The sequence below is a fragment of the Carassius auratus genome, chromosome 32, assembly GCF_003368295.1.
Source record: "Carassius auratus strain Wakin chromosome 32, ASM336829v1, whole genome shotgun sequence".
Classification (NCBI taxonomy): Eukaryota; Metazoa; Chordata; class Actinopteri; order Cypriniformes; family Cyprinidae; genus Carassius; species Carassius auratus.
In genome coordinates, this window is record NC_039274.1 from 29,788,730 (window position 1) to 29,807,431 (window position 18,702).

The 18,702-nt window shown below is 38.1% G+C and overlaps 1 protein-coding gene across 1 annotated transcript in view; it reads right to left on the reverse strand.

The window, feature by feature from the left end:
- Positions 1-16,224, reverse strand: part of LOC113052058 (IgGFc-binding protein-like) — a 36,491-nt gene extending 20,267 nt beyond the window's left edge. The window contains exons 1-48 of the mRNA XM_026216338.1: positions 16,131-16,224; positions 15,528-15,553; positions 14,760-14,903; positions 14,091-14,356; positions 13,591-13,675; positions 13,353-13,502; positions 13,085-13,249; positions 12,719-12,819; positions 12,489-12,567; positions 12,099-12,371; positions 11,814-12,007; positions 11,575-11,719; positions 11,133-11,377; positions 10,853-11,001; positions 10,642-10,770; positions 10,420-10,558; positions 10,190-10,331; positions 9,899-10,095; positions 9,662-9,800; positions 9,268-9,384; positions 8,979-9,103; positions 8,496-8,641; positions 8,148-8,291; positions 7,928-8,035; positions 7,595-7,764; positions 7,156-7,358; positions 6,920-7,061; positions 6,403-6,596; positions 6,175-6,319; positions 5,733-5,977; positions 5,453-5,601; positions 5,242-5,370; positions 5,020-5,158; positions 4,790-4,931; positions 4,499-4,695; positions 4,262-4,400; positions 3,868-3,984; positions 3,579-3,703; positions 3,096-3,241; positions 2,748-2,891; positions 2,528-2,635; positions 2,195-2,364; positions 1,756-1,958; positions 1,520-1,661; positions 1,003-1,196; positions 775-919; positions 333-577; positions 53-201 (exon numbers count right to left, since the gene is read on the reverse strand). Coding sequence (XP_026072123.1) covers positions 53-201; positions 333-577; positions 775-919; positions 1,003-1,196; positions 1,520-1,661; positions 1,756-1,958; positions 2,195-2,364; positions 2,528-2,635; positions 2,748-2,891; positions 3,096-3,241; positions 3,579-3,703; positions 3,868-3,984; positions 4,262-4,400; positions 4,499-4,695; positions 4,790-4,931; positions 5,020-5,158; positions 5,242-5,370; positions 5,453-5,601; positions 5,733-5,977; positions 6,175-6,319; positions 6,403-6,596; positions 6,920-7,061; positions 7,156-7,358; positions 7,595-7,764; positions 7,928-8,035; positions 8,148-8,291; positions 8,496-8,641; positions 8,979-9,103; positions 9,268-9,384; positions 9,662-9,800; positions 9,899-10,095; positions 10,190-10,331; positions 10,420-10,558; positions 10,642-10,770; positions 10,853-11,001; positions 11,133-11,377; positions 11,575-11,719; positions 11,814-12,007; positions 12,099-12,371; positions 12,489-12,567; positions 12,719-12,819; positions 13,085-13,249; positions 13,353-13,502; positions 13,591-13,675; positions 14,091-14,356; positions 14,760-14,903; positions 15,528-15,553; positions 16,131-16,201 — 7,361 coding nt within the window. The 5' untranslated portion in view covers positions 16,202-16,224. The remainder of the gene's footprint in view (positions 1-52; positions 202-332; positions 578-774; positions 920-1,002; positions 1,197-1,519; positions 1,662-1,755; positions 1,959-2,194; positions 2,365-2,527; positions 2,636-2,747; positions 2,892-3,095; positions 3,242-3,578; positions 3,704-3,867; positions 3,985-4,261; positions 4,401-4,498; positions 4,696-4,789; positions 4,932-5,019; positions 5,159-5,241; positions 5,371-5,452; positions 5,602-5,732; positions 5,978-6,174; positions 6,320-6,402; positions 6,597-6,919; positions 7,062-7,155; positions 7,359-7,594; positions 7,765-7,927; positions 8,036-8,147; positions 8,292-8,495; positions 8,642-8,978; positions 9,104-9,267; positions 9,385-9,661; positions 9,801-9,898; positions 10,096-10,189; positions 10,332-10,419; positions 10,559-10,641; positions 10,771-10,852; positions 11,002-11,132; positions 11,378-11,574; positions 11,720-11,813; positions 12,008-12,098; positions 12,372-12,488; positions 12,568-12,718; positions 12,820-13,084; positions 13,250-13,352; positions 13,503-13,590; positions 13,676-14,090; positions 14,357-14,759; positions 14,904-15,527; positions 15,554-16,130) is intronic.
- Between the last annotated feature and the right edge of the window lie 2,478 nt (positions 16,225-18,702).

Sequence of the window (18,702 nt, forward strand, 5' to 3'; positions counted from 1 at the left end):
TTCAAAAGTGAATCAAGTTATAAAAGAAGAATTTAATAAGAACCATACTCACTCCTTGATAACTTTAATGTCCATATAGTGGTTTCCATCGTAACGTACAGTTACTCCAAAGTTCAAGGCCACTGTGTAGTGCTTGCCAGACATAAAAATATCAACACCACTGACAGGACTCAGAGGAATGTTCACATTGGTACCATTGACCTGAGAAAAGTCAGAAAACAGAATTGTCCATTTGAATGTGCCACTAAATTAGATGTATATATAACATTTACTATTGTATACATAATGGTGTATGAATCATTAATATTGAAAACAATGTTCTTTTCTCTTACCTGCACAATACCTCCTTTCAGAATGGACACTATTACTCCCAGTGCATGGACATGAACTGCCTTTACATAGCTGATATGAGGATTGTTGAAGCGATTCTCATTGTCTGTGTATACAGCGAAGTGAGGCACGTCTGTGCTGTTACAAGGCTCGGACATCAGGTAAGAACAGTTTCCCATGAAGTCATAGCGCCGGTTATCAAAGGTGGTGTAATGGGGGTCACCAGAAGCAATACAGGTGGAGGTTCCTGTGAGAGAAAAATCCCTTGGTGTCAAAGATATAAATTCAAACCAAAATGCTTAAAGTAGCAGATTGTATGAAATGGCTTTGCGTTTGGAAGTTAGCATGTTGTTTGAGGGTATTCAAAGATAATCTGTAAACTGATAGCTTGTCTGTAAAAATAATCATAGATTAAGGGAAGATTGTTGTGGCTTTCTGTAATACCTTTAGGGTAGCAGCCATGCACTCCACCAACCTCCCGACATTCTTCTGTCACAGGGTCACAGGTGTTGTCCACACAGTCGAAAGTGTAGTTGCCAGCACAGCGACACAACTTGGAACAGCCATCTCCAAATATGATCTCACCGGGCTGAGTGTAAACACAGACCAAGATTTTTAGAGTAAAGGCTTCGGTCCCAAAACTGGGGAAAATGCTGCCTCACAACAATGTACCTCAAAGTAATTGTTTTCTTCATCCAGACATCCACACTGCTCAATAGGAACACAGCGCCGGCCACGGAAAACAAATCCTGGTTTACAGAAGCAGCCGCTGATGCAAGAACCAGAGCAGTTAGTAGAGGGTGCTGAGCATGAAGGAATACAGGCTGGGCCACAATCAATGTACTCAGAGTCTGGAGGGCAGGTCACTGTTTGAAGACAAGAAGAGTTGCTTACAGTAACTATACATAAGGTGTAACTTCTTGATAGTGTAGGAACAAGAACCCATGTGCAGGTACTTAAGTGATGTACTTTATCAAAGGAGGTATTGAGGGTCACCAGAGATTAAATATAAAGAGAAGGATAACAATGAAGGAGTACAATTCAGAAAGATAAGCTCTAGATATATCAGGATTGCCAACTGGTTTGTTTATCTTGATGTGTGTATATTCATTTTATGATGAGATATGTAAATGCACCAGTACATGTGATCAAAACTTTATCATGTATACACCAGTACTATAATTGTTACCGCTTGGTTTGCAGACATAGTCTCCATCTTGAAGCTGGCAGCTCTCACTAGGAGGACAGCTGGTGTCATAACAGTGAATATTTCCTCCACCTTCACATGTGCAATGCTGTTTACAGCCCTCCAGATACCAGCTCTCATTTACCTAAATATCAAAAGACAAGTTTGCTGTGTTTTTATGAAAGTTTGAATCAAAGTTTTGTCAATGCTACATCAGTCAGCCTTAGTGTTAAACTCACTGGATGGTAGGAGCCTGAGGAGTCCACACAGCCGCAGTCTTTAACAGGAACACATTTGCTGTCACTGAGGATGAAGCCAGCGTCACACTCACAGCCCTCGACACACTTCTCACTGCAGCCCGGGGGTCCATTGATACCCAGACATGTCTCCGGACAGGAGCTCACACACATGGAGTAATGGCTGTTTGGAGGACATTCCAGAGCTGTACAAAAATGAAGGAAAAACAGCATTAAATTATGAAAATAAGTTTCCAAGGCATAGGTACCTGTCTTTCTGTGATGGCATTCCTGGCTTCTCTGCCTTGGCCATTAAAGGCATAAAGGCCCCATAAATAATAAAAATAATAAGGCTAAAGTAATTGTTCAATTCTAGCTTTCCTATTCCTATATTTCCTATACCTTAATCCAGTTTGATACAATAAATGAGAGAATGACTCACGACAGAAGTCTGGCTCTCTCCATGGATGGACAGGTGCACCTGCACTCAGGCAAGCGTCAGTGTAAGCCTGAAGCTGGTCACAAAGGACCTGCTGAAGCCCCTGATAACGGCACATATCAAACACACAGCTCTGGAAGTAAGGCAACGGGTTCACCACCTTTATACAGTCCCTGTGAGGAGCAAATATGAGAGAAAGTGGGCAATTATTAATCATTAAAAGACCTTCATTGTCTCATGCTAGAATCCGTATGAATAACACAGCGTGCTTATTCCTTATGATTCATTTCAAATTGAATGTTTCAACATTGTTTTCGTAGTTTGGTAAATCCTAACCTAAATGCTCCATTTGTGTCAGTTATTCTCCCACAGTTCTCTGGGTTTGACACGACGCCCTCCAGCACAGGATCGCAGGGAGGTTGAGGCCCGGGGTCAGGCTTGCACCTGAAAACACAACACAGATCTGAAGTGATCAACACTGACATTATCGAGCATGGGAAGTTAACTTAATCCTAATAAAACAGTCTGATTATGAAGAAGAGTGAAATTTACTGACGTTGCATCCTCATCCTCATCAGTTTTCCAGCTGTCGCCAAACTGATTTGAGCTGTCGGTTTGGGAGCCATCAGGCTTAGTGAAATCATTATTGGGGTTTCCATCATAGTCCCCACACAGGCCACACATCTGGTCATAGTAGGAACTGACAAAATGAGTCAGAGGAATAAAAAGATAGATTAATGTAAAGATATACATTTCCCAGAGAAGCTTTTTGATTTTTCTTTTAGAGGATTTACTTAAGATCTGCAACCCTTAACAATCATTGTGGTTCTTAGTGTTTCCTGTCAAATGCTTCAGGTCAGAATGATGCATAAACTTCATCAGGATGTTTAAATAGTTTAAGTACCTGGGAACAGAGATTTTAGCGTAATGATTGCCGTCCCACTGCACCTTCAGGCCGAACGGAGTTGTGAGGATTACATATTGTCCAGCAACAGACAGTGAAATGAGCGGAGATGGGGAGTGAGGGAGAGACACCCTGAGTCCATTCACCTGTGTGTGGAAAAGAGATAACCAGAGGGGGATTGAAGGCTAATGATAAAATTAACAAGAAGAACTATGATTTTATTTATTTCGCTTTATTTTCTAGATAGTTCCTGGAAAATTGAAAAAATGGACAGATGGATAATCTCACTATGAACAGATTATGAACAACTGAAAGAAAATATTTGATAACAACTATTATGTCCATTTACTTAATCTCAAGGATTACATCCCAGAGAGAGTTTAATATACTGAAACCATTTATTTAAAACCTCAAATCATGATATCAAGACTACAGAATGACTTCAGTTATGGTTTAATGAAGGCAGCTGCTGTGGATACTGACCAGAGTTCTCCTGTTTTTCATCATTGTCACTGTGATGCCGTCAACAGTCACGTACAGTTTCCTCAGGTAAGAAACGCCAGAAACTCCTCTCTCTTCATTCTTGGCCTCAATGGAGAACCAGGGACCTGCAGAAGAGAGTAAGGTATTGTTATTTTGAAGCTCTGTAATTCTTTAAACTCTTAAAACTTTTGAAGTTTATTTCAGGGATATGTTATGCACATTAAATCAATAGTAAACTCATTGCTACTGTAGTTGTGGATCTTTGTATCCTATCTTGACTATTGCTTACCAGTGTTGTTTTTGCAGGTGCGGGCCAGAGTGTAGGTACAAGTGCCCATGTAGCTGTAGTATTTGCCATCAAAGGTGTTATAATGAGGATCACCAGAGATAATACAGTCTTTAGATTCTGAGAAAATGAGAAAAGAGATAAAAATGATATGTTACAAATATTGTATATTTAGTTTTGTATATATTCAATTATTTGAAAATAATGCAACCTCCTAGGACCCCAAAACATACACAGCACTGAGGCCAGTAGTAATCTGTTTAACTAGATGAAGCCAAGTAACAGTCGCATGTATAATAATAAAAAAAAATATTTACTTTAAAAATGAATTACTTTATTCTGATTGAAATCAAACTTTTGATGGAAACACACTTTCTGAGTTAACCCGAGTACTCACCTTGTGGGTAACACCCAATTACTCCATCCTGTACTCCACATTGTTCCATTGGTGGGCAGTCAGCAGCACTGCAGGTAACAAATGGGGGGTTGCACTTACACTGTAGCTCACAGTCCTTAGTGAAGAACTCTTCACCTGGCTAAATCCACAGAGAGAGGAAAAGTCATGACAAATACTAGTTGATTGACTATGACAAACCATTTCTGTCCTAGATGATACCACATTCAATTTCCTCACCTTATAATAATGTCCGTTATAGCTGCAGCCACATGTATCTTCTTTCACACACTGGCCAGCACTGAGGATATATCCAGGGTCACAAACACATCCTTCAGAGCAAGGCCCGCTGCACTGACTTGGTGGAGTTGGATTGCAGGAAGGCTGGCAAACTGGTGCACATGATTCAAAGTGACTGTTGGCTGGGCATTTCAGAGCTGGAGAGGAACAATGTGTGTTAGTGTGAATCATCATTTTGTCTGTATTTTTGTCAGAGTTTATGGTAAAGGGCTATTTTTTCTTCAGACATACGACAGAAGGTGCTGTTTCTCCAGGGTCCAATTGTGATGCCACGGTCCTGACATTCATTGACGTATGACTCTATTGCTTCACACAATGCAGAATGAGCACCATCCAGCTCACAAACATCAAACAAGCAGTCTTTGAAGAAGCCCTATACACACAGGGTTAAGATCTTTAAATATCTGTTGTTTGATTAAGCATTCAAATTCAAAAGCATTAACAGATTTGATTTTACTCACATTGGGGTTGACTTTTGGATGGCAAGCAGCAAATGGGCCATTGCTGTTCAATATGATACCACAGTAAGCAGGACCTTCATACAACTCCTCCTCAGCATCTGTACACCCTGTGGATGGACCAACCTCTGGCTTGTTACACCTGAAGGAGGAATCAGAGGTGAGGTCTCTATGATCTGAGTTAATAGAGATAAGGCTGTTAGTTGTCACAGCATAGTGCCTTACTCAGGGTCTATGTTCCAGCTGTGGCCAAAGTCATTGGGGCTTTGGACCAGTTCACCAGTTGGGGTCTGGAAGTCATCCTGAGAGTCTCCGTTGTAGTCCCCACACAGCCCACAAAGTTTGTCCTCATAGCTGTAAAATGATCACAAGCATGTAGAGATATTCAAAAGTGAATCAAGTTATAAAAGAAGAATTTAATAAGAACCATACTCACTCCTTGATAACTTTAATGTCCATATAGTGGTTTCCATCGTAACGTACAGTTACTCCAAAGTTCAAGGCCACTGTGTAGTGCTTGCCAGACATAAAAATATCAACACCACTGACAGGACTCAGAGGAATGTTCACATTGGTACCATTGACCTGAGAAAAGTCAGAAAACAGAATTGTCCATTTGAATGTGCCACTAAATTAGATGTATATATAACATTTACTATTGTATACATAATGGTGTATGAATCATTAATATTGAAAACAATGTTCTTTTCTCTTACCTGCACAATACCTCCTTTCAGAATGGACACTATTACTCCCAGTGCATGGACATGAACTGCCTTTACATAGCTGATATGAGGATTGTTGAAGCGATTCTCATTGTCTGTGTATACAGCGAAGTGAGGCACGTCTGTGCTGTTACAAGGCTCGGACATCAGGTAAGAACAGTTTCCCATGAAGTCATAGCGCCGGTTATCAAAGGTGGTGTAATGGGGGTCACCAGAAGCAATACAGGTGGAGGTTCCTGTGAGAGAAAAATCCCTTGGTGTCAAAGATATAAATTCAAACAAAAGTGCTTAAAGTAGCAGATTGTATAAAATGGCTTTGCGTTTAGAAGTTAACATGTTGTTTGAGGGTATTCAAAGATAATCTGTAAACTGATAGCTTGTCTGTAAAAATAATCATAGATTAAGGAAAGATTGTTGTGGCTTTCTGTAATACCTTTAGGGTAGCAGCCATGCACTCCACCAACCTTCCGACATTCTTCTGTCACAGGGTCACAGGTGTTGTCCACACAGTCGAAAGTGTAGTTGCCAGCACAGCGACACAACTTGGAACAGCCATCTCCAAATATGATCTCACCGGGCTGAGTGTAAACACAGACCAAGATTTTTAGAGTAAAGGCTTCGGTCCCAAAACTGGGGAAAATGCTGCCTCACAACAATGTACCTCAAAGTAATTGTTTTCTTCATCCAGACATCCACACTGCTCAATAGGAACACAGCGCCGGCCACGGAAAACAAATCCTGGTTTACAGAAGCAGCCGCTGATGCAAGAACCAGAGCAGTTAGTAGAGGGTGCTGAGCATGAAGGAATACAGGCTGGGCCACAATCAATGTACTCAGAGTCTGGAGGGCAGGTCACTGTTTGAAGACAAGAAGAGTTGCTTACAGTAACTATACATAAGGTGTAACTTCTTGATAGTGTAGGAACAAGAACCCATGTGCAGGTACTTAAGTGATGTACTTTATCAAAGGAGGTATTGAGGGTCACCAGAGATTAAATATAAAGAGAAGGATAACAATGAAGGAGTACAATTCAGAAAGATAAGCTCTAGATATATCAGGATTGCCAACTGGTTTGTTTATCTTGATGTGTATATATTCATTTTATGATGAGATATGTAAATGCACCAGTACATGTGATCAAAACTTTATCATGTATACACCAGTACTATAATTGTTACCGCTTGGTTTGCAGACATAGTCTCCATCTTGAAGCTGGCAGCTCTCACTAGGAGGACAGCTGGTGTCATAACAGTGAATATTTCCTCCACCTTCACATGTGCAATGCTGTTTACAGCCCTCCAGATACCAGCTCTCATTTACCTAAATATCAAAAGACAAGTTTGCTGTGTTTTTATGAAAGTTTGAATCAAAGTTTTGTCAATGCTACATCAGTCAGTCTTAGTGTTAAACTCACTGGATGGTAGGAGCCTGAGGAGTCCACACAGCCGCAGTCTTTAACAGGAACACATTTGCTGTCACTGAGGATGAAGCCAGCGTCACACTCACAGCCCTCGACACACTTCTCACTGCAGCCCGGGGGTCCATTGATACCCAGACATGTCTCCGGACAGGAGCTCACACACATGGAGTAATGGCTGTTTGGAGGACATTCCAGAGCTGTACAAAAATGAAGGAAAAACAGCATTAAATTATGAAAATAAGTCTCCAAGGCATAGGTACCTGTCTTTCTGTGATGGCATTCCTGCCTTCTCTGCCTTGGCCATTAAAGGCATAAAGGCCCCATAAATAATAAAAATAATAAGGCTAAAGTAATTGTTCAATTCTAGCTTTCCTATTCCTATATTTCCTATACCTTAATCCAGTTTGATACAATAAATGAGAGAATGACTCACGACAGAAGTCTGGCTCTCTCCATGGATGGACAGGTGCACCTGCACTCAGGCAAGCGTCAGTGTAAGCCTGAAGCTGGTCACAAAGGACCTGCTGAAGCCCCTGATAACGGCACATATCAAACACACAGCTCTGGAAGTAAGGCAACGGGTTCACCACCTTTATACAGTCCCTGTGAGGAGCAAATATGAGAGAAAGTGGGCAATTATTAATCATTAAAAGACCTTCATTGTCTCATGCTAGAATCCGTATGAATAACACAGCGTGCTTATTCCTTATGATTCATTTCAAATTGAATGTTTCAACATTGTTTTCGTAGTTTGGTAAATCCTAACCTAAATGCTCCATTTGTGTCAGTTATTCTCCCACAGTTCTCTGGGTTTGACACGACGCCCTCCAGCACAGGATCGCAGGGAGGTTGAGGCCCGGGGTCAGGCTTGCACCTGAAAACACAACACAGATCTGAAGTGATCAACACTGACATTATCGAGCATGGGAAGTTAACTTAATCCTAATAAAACAGTCTGATTATGAAGAAGAGTGAGAGTTACTGACGTTGCATCCTCATCCTCATCAGTTTTCCAGCTGTCGCCAAACTGATTTGAGCTGTCGGTTTGGGAGCCATCAGGCTTAGTGAAATCATTATTGGGGTTTCCATCATAGTCCCCACACAGGCCACACATCTGGTCATAGTAGGAACTGATAAAATGAGTCAGAGGAATAAAAAGATAGATTAATGTAAAGATATACATTTCCCAGAGAAGCTTTTTGATTTTTCTTTTAGAGGATTTACTTAAGATCTGCAACCCTTAACAATCATTGTGGTTCTTAGTGTTTCCTGTCAAATGTTTCAGGTCAGAATGATGCATAAACTTCATCAGGATGTTTAAATAGTTTAAGTACCTGGGAACAGAGATTTTAGCGTAATGATTGCCGTCCCACTGCACCTTCAGGCCGAACGGAGTTGTGAGGATTACATATTGTCCAGCAACAGACAGTGAAATGAGCGGAGATGGGGAGTGAGGGAGAGACACCCTGAGTCCATTCACCTGTGTGTGGAAAAGAGATAACCAGAGGCGGATTGAAGGCTAATGATAAAATTAACAAGAAGAACTATGATTTTATTTATTTTGCTTTATTGTCTAGATAGTTACTGGAAAATTGAAAAAATGGACAGAGGGATAATCTCACTATGAACAGATTATGAACAACTGAAAGAAAATATTTGATAACAACTATTATGTCCATTTACTTAATCTCAAGGATTAAATCCCAGAGAGAGTTTAATATACTGAAACCATTTATTTAAAACCTCAAATCATGATATCAAGATTACAGAATGACTTCAGTTATGGTTTAATGAAGGCAGCTGCTGTGGATACTGACCAGAGTTCTCCTGTTTTTCATCATTGTCACTGTGATGCCGTCAACAGTCACGTACAGTTTCCTCAGGTAAGAAACGCCAGAAACTCCTCTCTCTTCATTCTTGGCCTCAATGGAGAACCAGGGACCTGCAGAAGAGAGTAAGGTATTGTTATTTTGAAGCTCTGTAATTCTTTAAACTCTTAAAACTTTTGAAGATTATTTCAGGGATATGTTATGCACATTAAATCAATAGTAAACTCATTGCTACTGTAGTTGTGGATCTTTGTATCCTATCTTGACTATTGCTTACCAGTGTTGTTTTTGCAGGTGCGGGCCAGAGTGTAGGTACAAGTGCCCATGTAGCTGTAGTATTTGCCATCAAAGGTGTTATAATGAGGATCACCAGAGATAATACAGTCTTTAGATTCTGAGAAAATGAGAAAAGAGATAAAAATGATATGCTACAAATATTGTATATTTAGTATTGTATATATTCAGTTATTTGAAAATAATGCAACCTCCTAGGACCCCAAAACATACACAGCACTGAGGCCAGTAGTAATCTGTTTAACTAGATGAAGCCAAGTAACAGTCGCATGTATAATAATAAAAAAAAATATTTACTTTAAAAATGAATTACTTTATTCTGATTGAAATCAAACTTTTGATGGAAACACACTTTCTGAGTTAACCCGAGTACTCACCTTGTGGGTAACACCCAATTACTCCATCCTGTACTCCACATTGTTCCATTGGTGGGCAGTCAGCAGCACTACAGGTAACAAATGGGGGGTTGCACTTACACTGTAGCTCACAGTCCTTAGTGAAGAACTCTTCACCTGGCTAAATCCACAGAGAGAGGAAAAGTCATGACAAATACTAGTTGATTGACTATGACAAACCATTTTTGTTCTAAATGATACCACATTCAATTTCCTCACCTTATAATAATGTCCGTTATAGCTGCAGCCACATGTATCTTCTTTCACACACTGGCCAGCACTGAGGATATATCCAGGGTCACAAACACATCCTTCAGAGCAAGGCCCGCTGCACTGACTTGGTGGAGTTGGATTGCAGGAAGGCTGGCAAACTGGTGCACATGATTCAAAGTGACTGTTGGCTGGGCATTTCAGAGCTGGGGAGGAACAATGTGTGTTAGTGTGAATCATCATTTTGTCTGTATTTTTGTCAGAGTTTATGGTAAAGGACTATCTGTTCTTCAGACATACGACAGAAGGTGCTGTTTCTCCAGGGTCCAATTGTGACGCCACGGTCCTGACATTCATTGACGTATGACTCTATTGCTTCACACAATGCAGATTGAGCACCATCCAGCTCACAAACATCAAACAAGCAGTCTTTGAAGAAGCCCTATACACACAGGGTTAAGATCTTTAAATATCTGTTGTTCGATTAAGCATTCAAATTCAAAAGCATTAACAGATTTGATTTTACTCACATTGGGGTTGACTTTTGGATGACAAGCAGCAAATGGGCCATTGCTGTTCAATATGATACCACAGTAAGCAGGACCTTCATACAACTCCTCCTCAGCATCTGTACACCCTGTGGATGGACCAACCTCTGGCTTGTTACACCTGAAGGAGGAATCAGAGGTGAGGTCTCTATGATCTGAGTTAATAGAGATAAGGCTGTTAGTTGTCACAGCATAGTGCCTTACTCAGGGTCTATGTTCCAGCTGTGGCCAAAGTCATTGGGGCTTTGGACCAGTTCACCAGTTGGGGTCTGGAAGTCATCCTGAGAGTCTCCGTTGTAGTCCCCACACAGCCCACAAAGTTTGTCCTCATAGCTGTAAAATTATCACAAGCATGTAGAGATATTCAAAAGTGAATCAAGTTATAAAAGAAGAATTTAATAAGAACCATACTCACTCCTTGATAACTTTAATGTCCATATAGTGGTTTCCATCGTAACGTACAGTTACTCCAAAGTTCAAGGCCACTGTGTAGTGCTTGCCAGACATAAAAATATCAACACCACTGACAGGACTCAGAGGAATGTTCACAGTGGTACCATTGACCTGAGAAAAGTCAGAAAACAGAATTGTCCATTTGAATGTGCCACTAAATTAGATGTATATATAACATTTACTATTGTATACATGATGGTGTATGAATCATTAATATTGAAAACAATGTTCTTTTCTCTTACCTGCACAATACCTCCTTTCAGAATGGACACTATTACTCCCAGTGCATGGACATGAACTGCCTTTACATAGCTGATATGAGGATTGTTGAAGCGATTCTCATTGTCTGTGTATACAGCGAAGTGAGGCATGTCTGTGCTGTTACAAGGCTCGGACATCAGGTAAGAACAGTTTCCCATGAAGTCATAGCGCCGGTTATCAAAGGTGGTGTAATGGGGGTCACCAGAAGCAATACAGGTGGAGGTTCCTGTGAGAGAAAAATCCCTTGGTGTCAAAGATATAAATTCAAACAAAAGTGCTTAAAGTAGCAGATTGTATAAAATGGCTTTGCGTTTGGAAGTTAACATGTTGTTTGAGGGTATTCAAAGATAATCTGTAAACTGATAGCTTGTCTGTAAAAATAATCATAGATTAAGGGAAGATTGTTGTGGCTTTCTGTAATACCTTTAGGGTAGCAGCCATGCACTCCACCAACCTCCCGACATTCTTCTGTCACAGGGTCACAGGTGTTGTCCACACAGTCGAAAGTGTAGTTGCCAGCACAGCGACACAACTTGGAACAGCCATCTCCAAATATGATCTCACCGGGCTGAGTGTAAACACAGACCAAGATTTTTAGAGTAAAGGCTTCGGTCCCAAAACTGGGGAATAATGCAGCCTCACAACAATGACAACTCATGTACCTCAAAGTAATTGTTTTCTTCATCCAGACATCCACACTGCTCAATAGGAACACAGCGCCGGCCACGGAAAACAAATCCTGGTTTACAGAAGCAGCCGCTGATGCAAGAACCAGAGCAGTTAGTAGAGGGTGCTGAGCATGAAGGAATACAGGCTGGGCCACAATCAATGTACTCAGAGTCTGGAGGGCAGATGACTGTTTGAAGACAAGAAGAGTTTGTTTATCTATACAGAGTTATAATGTTTTGATTAATGTTTTTATTCAAAATAGAACAAGTTCAACTTACCTGGGGCTGTTGGTGCTGGAGTAGTTGGCTTAGGTGTTGTTGGTTTAGGAGTTGAAGGAACCGGTGTCGTTGGTTTAGGTGTAGTGGATTGTGGTGTCATTGGTTTAGGTGTAGTGGATTGTGGTGTCGTTGGTTTAGGTGTAGTGGATTGTGGTGTCATTGGTTTAGGTGTAGTGGATTGTGGTGTCGTTGGTTTAGGAGTAGTGGATTGCGGTGTTGTTGTTTTAGGTGTAGTGGATTGTGCTGTAATTGGTTTAGGTGTTGTTGTAGGTGCTAAAATCAAGCAAGAAAACAATTAATAGACTGGTGCATCATCCATACAATATGTATTATATGGCTGCTGGTACTTTTAGACTTACAATAGCATTAGTAACATTGTCTGCCACCTACCTGTACAAGTGGTAATGCAGACACTATCAATTGCAATATCTGTCTTGTCTGTTTCACCATAAACACCAACAATTACAAACTGAAATGAAAAACGTGAATTTCAATGTAAAAATGTGGCAATATTTATGATCCATTAAATTACATTATAACTCAAATGGGCTAGATCATTATAACAAACAATTTAAAAAGCTCATTCATGTTCTTTTTTTAATTGAGAGAATAAAACGGACCTCTACTGAATCAGCTGAACCGATGTAGCGAATACTTGCAGGCTTCCAGCCCTGACCTTGATTTCCTTTGATGCTGAAAAGAGGGGCCCCAAGTTCCACACCTAAAAAAAAAAAAAAAAAAAAATTACATTAAACAAAAAAAAAAAATAATTATAATAATTGTAAAAAACTGAGTCAGAATTTTAGTAATTAATATGTAAAATAACATTTTTGAAAGTAGATTTGAAAGTTGATTCATTGTGTGTAAATGTGAATATGGTCCTCATATCATAATTTTCATTTCATAACTATCCTTTGAACCTACAGATGTTTTAATAATCTATTCATCTTCACTCTATACAATGGCTGTAGGCTTGTTACTCTTACCAGTGGTGACTGCATGGACATTAAGCTCCATGTTGGCGGCACTGCCATACATGTAGTAATGGAAGTCCAGCTGTAGGCAACCAGAGGCTGAGGTAGAGGGGCTCCAGAGCTGAGCAGATTCTCCTTCAATGCTAAAGCTGGAGTCCAATAACAGGTATATCCCCACTGCATTGGAAATAAACAGTTTGAGGACAAAGAGAATGTGAAGAGTACTGAAAGTCATCCTTAAAATCATCAATATAAGATAAGGATGGAATGTTGGACTCACGTCCTGGTTTGGAGAAGTCATCATTAGGGCCAGTGCCTGGGGTTTCTGTCTGTCCAGACCAAGACTCCCAACCAGAGATTTCTTCGTTAGTTATTACATTTGTCCAGCCACAGAAATCAGAGTCATCAAAATCACACCCAGCTATACAGCCTGCAAATCAAATACAATAAAATCATTATTATAATATAAAACTGATTTTTTTTTTTGTAGCATGCAATAGAGGTTAAATATAAAGTACCATCACAGCCTCCCACGGTTATGACAATGTTATCCAGGGCAGTGTCACATGATGAAGAGAGCCCACGTGTAGCTTGAAAGACAATCTAGAAGAGAAAAATTACATTAAAACTTACTGACAGGGGATTTTCTGTCACACTGTAAGAGTCACAAAGTTCATTCTGTCATCAAGAGCTTCAGAAGTATCCTTTTCTTGGTAACACTGACTTTTTTAACTGATTCTGAAGAAAAGGCCTATATAGATAAGACATATTACTATAATGCACAGACTTTTGCCTTTTGCCATAAACACAGTAAACACTGAAATTTAATAAGTCTTCTATAAAGGCCATTATACTCTTACAAATATAACTAGGTATGACAAGACTGTACCCATATGTATTCAATTTACAAATGCATGTTAGAACTATAGAAGAACAAATGACACCTCCATAGCCTTACACAAACACTTGCATTAGCACCAGTGACGATCTTTTGATGTTTGTAAGCAGACACATTTACCTGAGCGGTCTGTCCTGCTGGTATGGGCACAGTGACAGAGGCTCCAAGCCATGATGGGCTCTGTATCCCAGTTTTTTGCCACATTTGGTCTTCAGAGTCAGGACGTTTGGCCAACACATTCAGGGTGTTATGACCGTCAGTGCCATACATGTAGTAGTTGAACTGTACACAGATCTCAGAAGGTCCACTACTAATAACTGGGCTGAGAAGGCGTATCTTCTGTCCATTTACGGAGTTGTCAGCCTCATGATATATGTAAAAGCCAGCTGTGGGGTGGAAAGGGTTCAATTTAAAGAGAGCAAGAAAAAAGGTTCTTCAAAGGTTGCTAGAGAATACATTGTATAGTGCATTTATATTTATCCGACAATTTTATCCAAAGCAATGTACATTGTATATAGGCTATACTTTTTTTTATATATCTTTTTTTTTTATGTGTGTTAAGGAATCAAACCCATGCATGACCTTTTGCACTGCTAACGCAACGCTCTAACGCAATCACTTTCCTAATGCATTTCGCTTCAATCAGTAATTATGTAATTGTAAATGTAACTAATTTTGTAAACATTTGTGGTAGCCATCATTTCAGTAATATTCAGTTTTGCATTATGCCTCTTCAGTCCATTGACAGATCACTGGACTGTTTTTTGTTGGTTTGGTGTTCATACTCACTTCCATCCGGATAGTCTCCATTAGGTCCAGTCCCTGGGGTTGGGGTGGGCCCACTGTGACGCGTCCAGTCCCCATTATCTGCAGTGTCTTGTTGGAAGTTGCAGAGAGGATCTTCATTTTTGTTGAAATCACACGAGGCCAGCACTGTTTAAAAGATTAAAAAACACAAGGTTTCAGTTTTCATTGGTAGAAATGGTCTAGAACTGACTATACTAGGAATCCCAGTTGACTTTGGATTACTTATTTAAGCATATGCTCTTAAAACAATACCAGTACTAAAATGAGGAATGAGTAATGCTGACATTTTTTATGTGCATCATCTTCCAATGGTACAATGCAATAAATGCACTTTATGTTCTTAATGTGTTGGTAATGGACATGGACCTTAGATATGCTTTATGGGGGCCTACCGTACTCCACCCGTTTACAACCAGTTCTCATGTCATTTTGTAATCATATGTGTCCTTGCTTGATTGCAAGCGTGAACACTTTGTGCAATGTCAAGCATGTTTATTTTGTTGTTGTTGTTTTTTTTTGTGACAGAACAAAGTCTCTCCCCAATGTTCATTAGTATAAGACAGACATGATAAGGGTCTTTGCACATATTTGTAGGAAATGATAATAGTAGTTCTTAGTTGTATTGTAGTAATTTATTTATCTTAAAATCTTTCTTAATATAAAAAAAATGGAAATATAGAAATTTTGCAATAGTACTAATTCCCTAGTTAATCATTATCCAAATTGCATTTTACATGACACATTTCTTACCAGTATCTCTCTTTGTCACGTCATATCTGTAAAAACAGGATATAAGAAACAGGAAAATGGAAAAGATGAAGAAGCTGGATATATTTTACTATGCTTAAGTATTAGATTAGCTTCACAATCATTTAAGAATTTCCTATCTACAAAGGCATAAAACTAGTGTAATTGAGTTACGTAATAGTTGTCACCATCCGTAAGGAAACTCTAAAAACTATAAGGAAGTGACAATTAATGCCTTTGCAATACAATGATGTCTTGTATAAAATTAAGAAATGGCAAAACTCTGATATGTTAATATGCTTTCACACTTACCAGTTGTCATATAACAATTAATTTGAAACGTGTGACTCTATGTAAATGCCTGATGCAAATCATGTACATTGTAAAGATATTCATATTTATAATATATATATATATTTATTTATAATATGTATTTGCATATTATACATATAAATATGTACACATTGCAGGCTGCATCATATTGCTAGTATACACTATTATCTATCTTTTACTGAATCTTGTACTTAATTAAAACTAAATTAGATTGAAATTCATGTTACTACTGAAACATTAAACCAAATAACGAAATAATTATGTGCATCTCACCTATTTGTGTTGTCTATGGTAAAGCAACCTATTATCCATGTTAGTACTAGTATTAACTCCAGATGTCCCATGTCTGGATTAACGGATGGTGTAAGGTTTACTAAGGCAGAAATATGAAACCTGTTTGGGTTTATAAAGGGTCGTTTGATGCACGGCCAGTGGGGCAGGGCATGAGAAGGTGTGGATCATTTTTATCACTTTCATGAATATTATTTTACATAGCTTTGCAAAACCGGTTTAGTGAATCAGTAACTGTTTGTGATAGGACCAGGGTGTGTTCCCCCTGTTCTCTTATGGGTGGTAACATTTATCAGAAGATGCCGTGAAATTCAGCCCACACATACAGACCTTTGAATCCATCTCTTAAATCAGAAATCCCCATTCGGTTTATTAAGGTGTTTGTTTGTTTATTTTTAATTTTTTTGCAATATTTTTTTTTACTAGTCTGAATAGTACCAAGAATTCATTTCTGATGTGGGTTAGAAATCCAAATTCAAAATATATATATAAAATAAAAAAAAAAAAAAATAAAAAACTTATTTCAATGAACTATTATGTTTCAAAGGAGGCCAGACCAGTCTGAAGTCATCCTGGGAGATCAATATTGAGCTTTTTTTGTTTTGCTTGTATCTTGTAATAATTAAATTAAACAAATGCATGAAGACGTTTTGTTTTTCATCACTGTGTGACAAAAGATTTTTCAGATTTCCAGCAAAAGAAGCAAGTTAGCAACATCCAAAAAAGCATAAATTTTCACTGAGGTAGTTATTTTTATTAAGAAAATGAATCCATGCTTACAACTATTACTTCTGATGTAAATTTATTTCTTGTCTTGTGACCAGAACTAATGGAAATTACTCGTGTAACTGAGATTCCACCCTGTTTTATGATAAAGCACGTACGTTTATAACGCCTGTAAAAAGAGGCTCCCTGTGTATGATATTCCATATCAGGTCCAGCCCAGGAGTGTGAACCATTGAAGTTAGATGAGTAGAGCTCAGCCCCTTCTTATATTATTCTGAAGTATTTGGCCCAAGCTAAACTTTCAATAAAAATTATCATTTCAAACTTGTTTTTCTTCAATGGATCATTCGAATATCAGATATATAGGAACTTTGATTACCATCATATTATATAATGTTTAACAAATGTGAATGTGCATATTGATAAGTTGAGCATTTTATTATGTTTGTTATGACTTTACTGTAAAGTGCTAGTGAATCATTTGAATACGAAATGTAGCCTCCTGATGAAAATGAGTGGTTTTGTTTGTTTAAAGATGCTTGAATTAATAATGGGATTAAGTCTGGCTTAAAGAAGTTTTGCTTTTTTTGTGTTCTTCCCGAGTTTCAAAATGTGAAACTATTGTACAACTGAAAACCTTTGCATCTGTTTGCTTAGTTGCATCATTTTGAATGTTAAAGTGTTGCCCGTTAATGGTATTAGAAGCTGGGAGAAAATGCAACAATACATTAGAACTGTATTCATGTATGGACATGACCAATAAGTGTGACTCAGTTGAAATGAAGGTTAGATGACACTTTACAGTAAGGTTATACTTCACCTTATCATAAAAACAGTTTTATATTTTTCATTCATCTATGGTAATAATTTTAGATATACAGTACAGACCTAGTTTCAATAGTCATGTCAAAGCATTAACTATATCAGCATACTATCATCTCAAAAACATTGCAAGAATTCGATGTTTTGTTTCCAGTCAAGACTTGAAGAAACTCATTCATGGTTTTATTACTTACTAGCTTCAGAAGAGATCAGATGTGTTAAAACTTTAGTAACATTCAAATCTAGACTCAAAACTCTTGTGTTTAGCTGTGCATTTATTGAATGAGCACTGTGCAATGTCTGAACTGATTGTGCAGTATTTTATGTATTTATAATAATTTTCCATGTTTAACTGTTTTAAATTCAGTTTTAATACATATTTTAAATCATTTTAAAAGTTTTGAAATTCCTTGTTTTATTGTTGTGATTATTTTTTATGATTATTTTACTTCCTTGTATTATGTAAAACGCTTTGAATAAGCATTGCTTATGAAATGTGCTATATAAATAAACTTGCCATGCCTATACTGTTGTTAATTGTTAGTTACATAATATGTAGTGCTCCTTGTACAAACAGAAAATGTTAAAAAATGTAATTTATTATGCGCTATCATTCAGAGGTTTAAAGGCTGTAAAAAATGACAAAAATAAAGAAAGAATATTCTTAAACAACAAGGATGCATTAAATGATTAAAAGTTAGGGTGCAGACATTTATAATGTTTCAAAATATTTCTATTTAAAATAAGTGTTGTTCTTTTGAATTTCTCTTTGTTAGAATCCAGTAAAAAGAGTATAATGGTTTCCTCAAAATATTAAACGGCACAACTGTTTTCAACACTTATAATAAGAAATGTATGAGTAATCTGCTTTGCAATCATTGGAATAATTTACATTTTAAATTATATTCAAATAGAAAAGAGTTATTTTCAACTGTAACAAATTTTCACAATGTTAGTTTTTTACTGTATTTTTGATCAAATGACTTTTAAATGTAAAAAAATTACT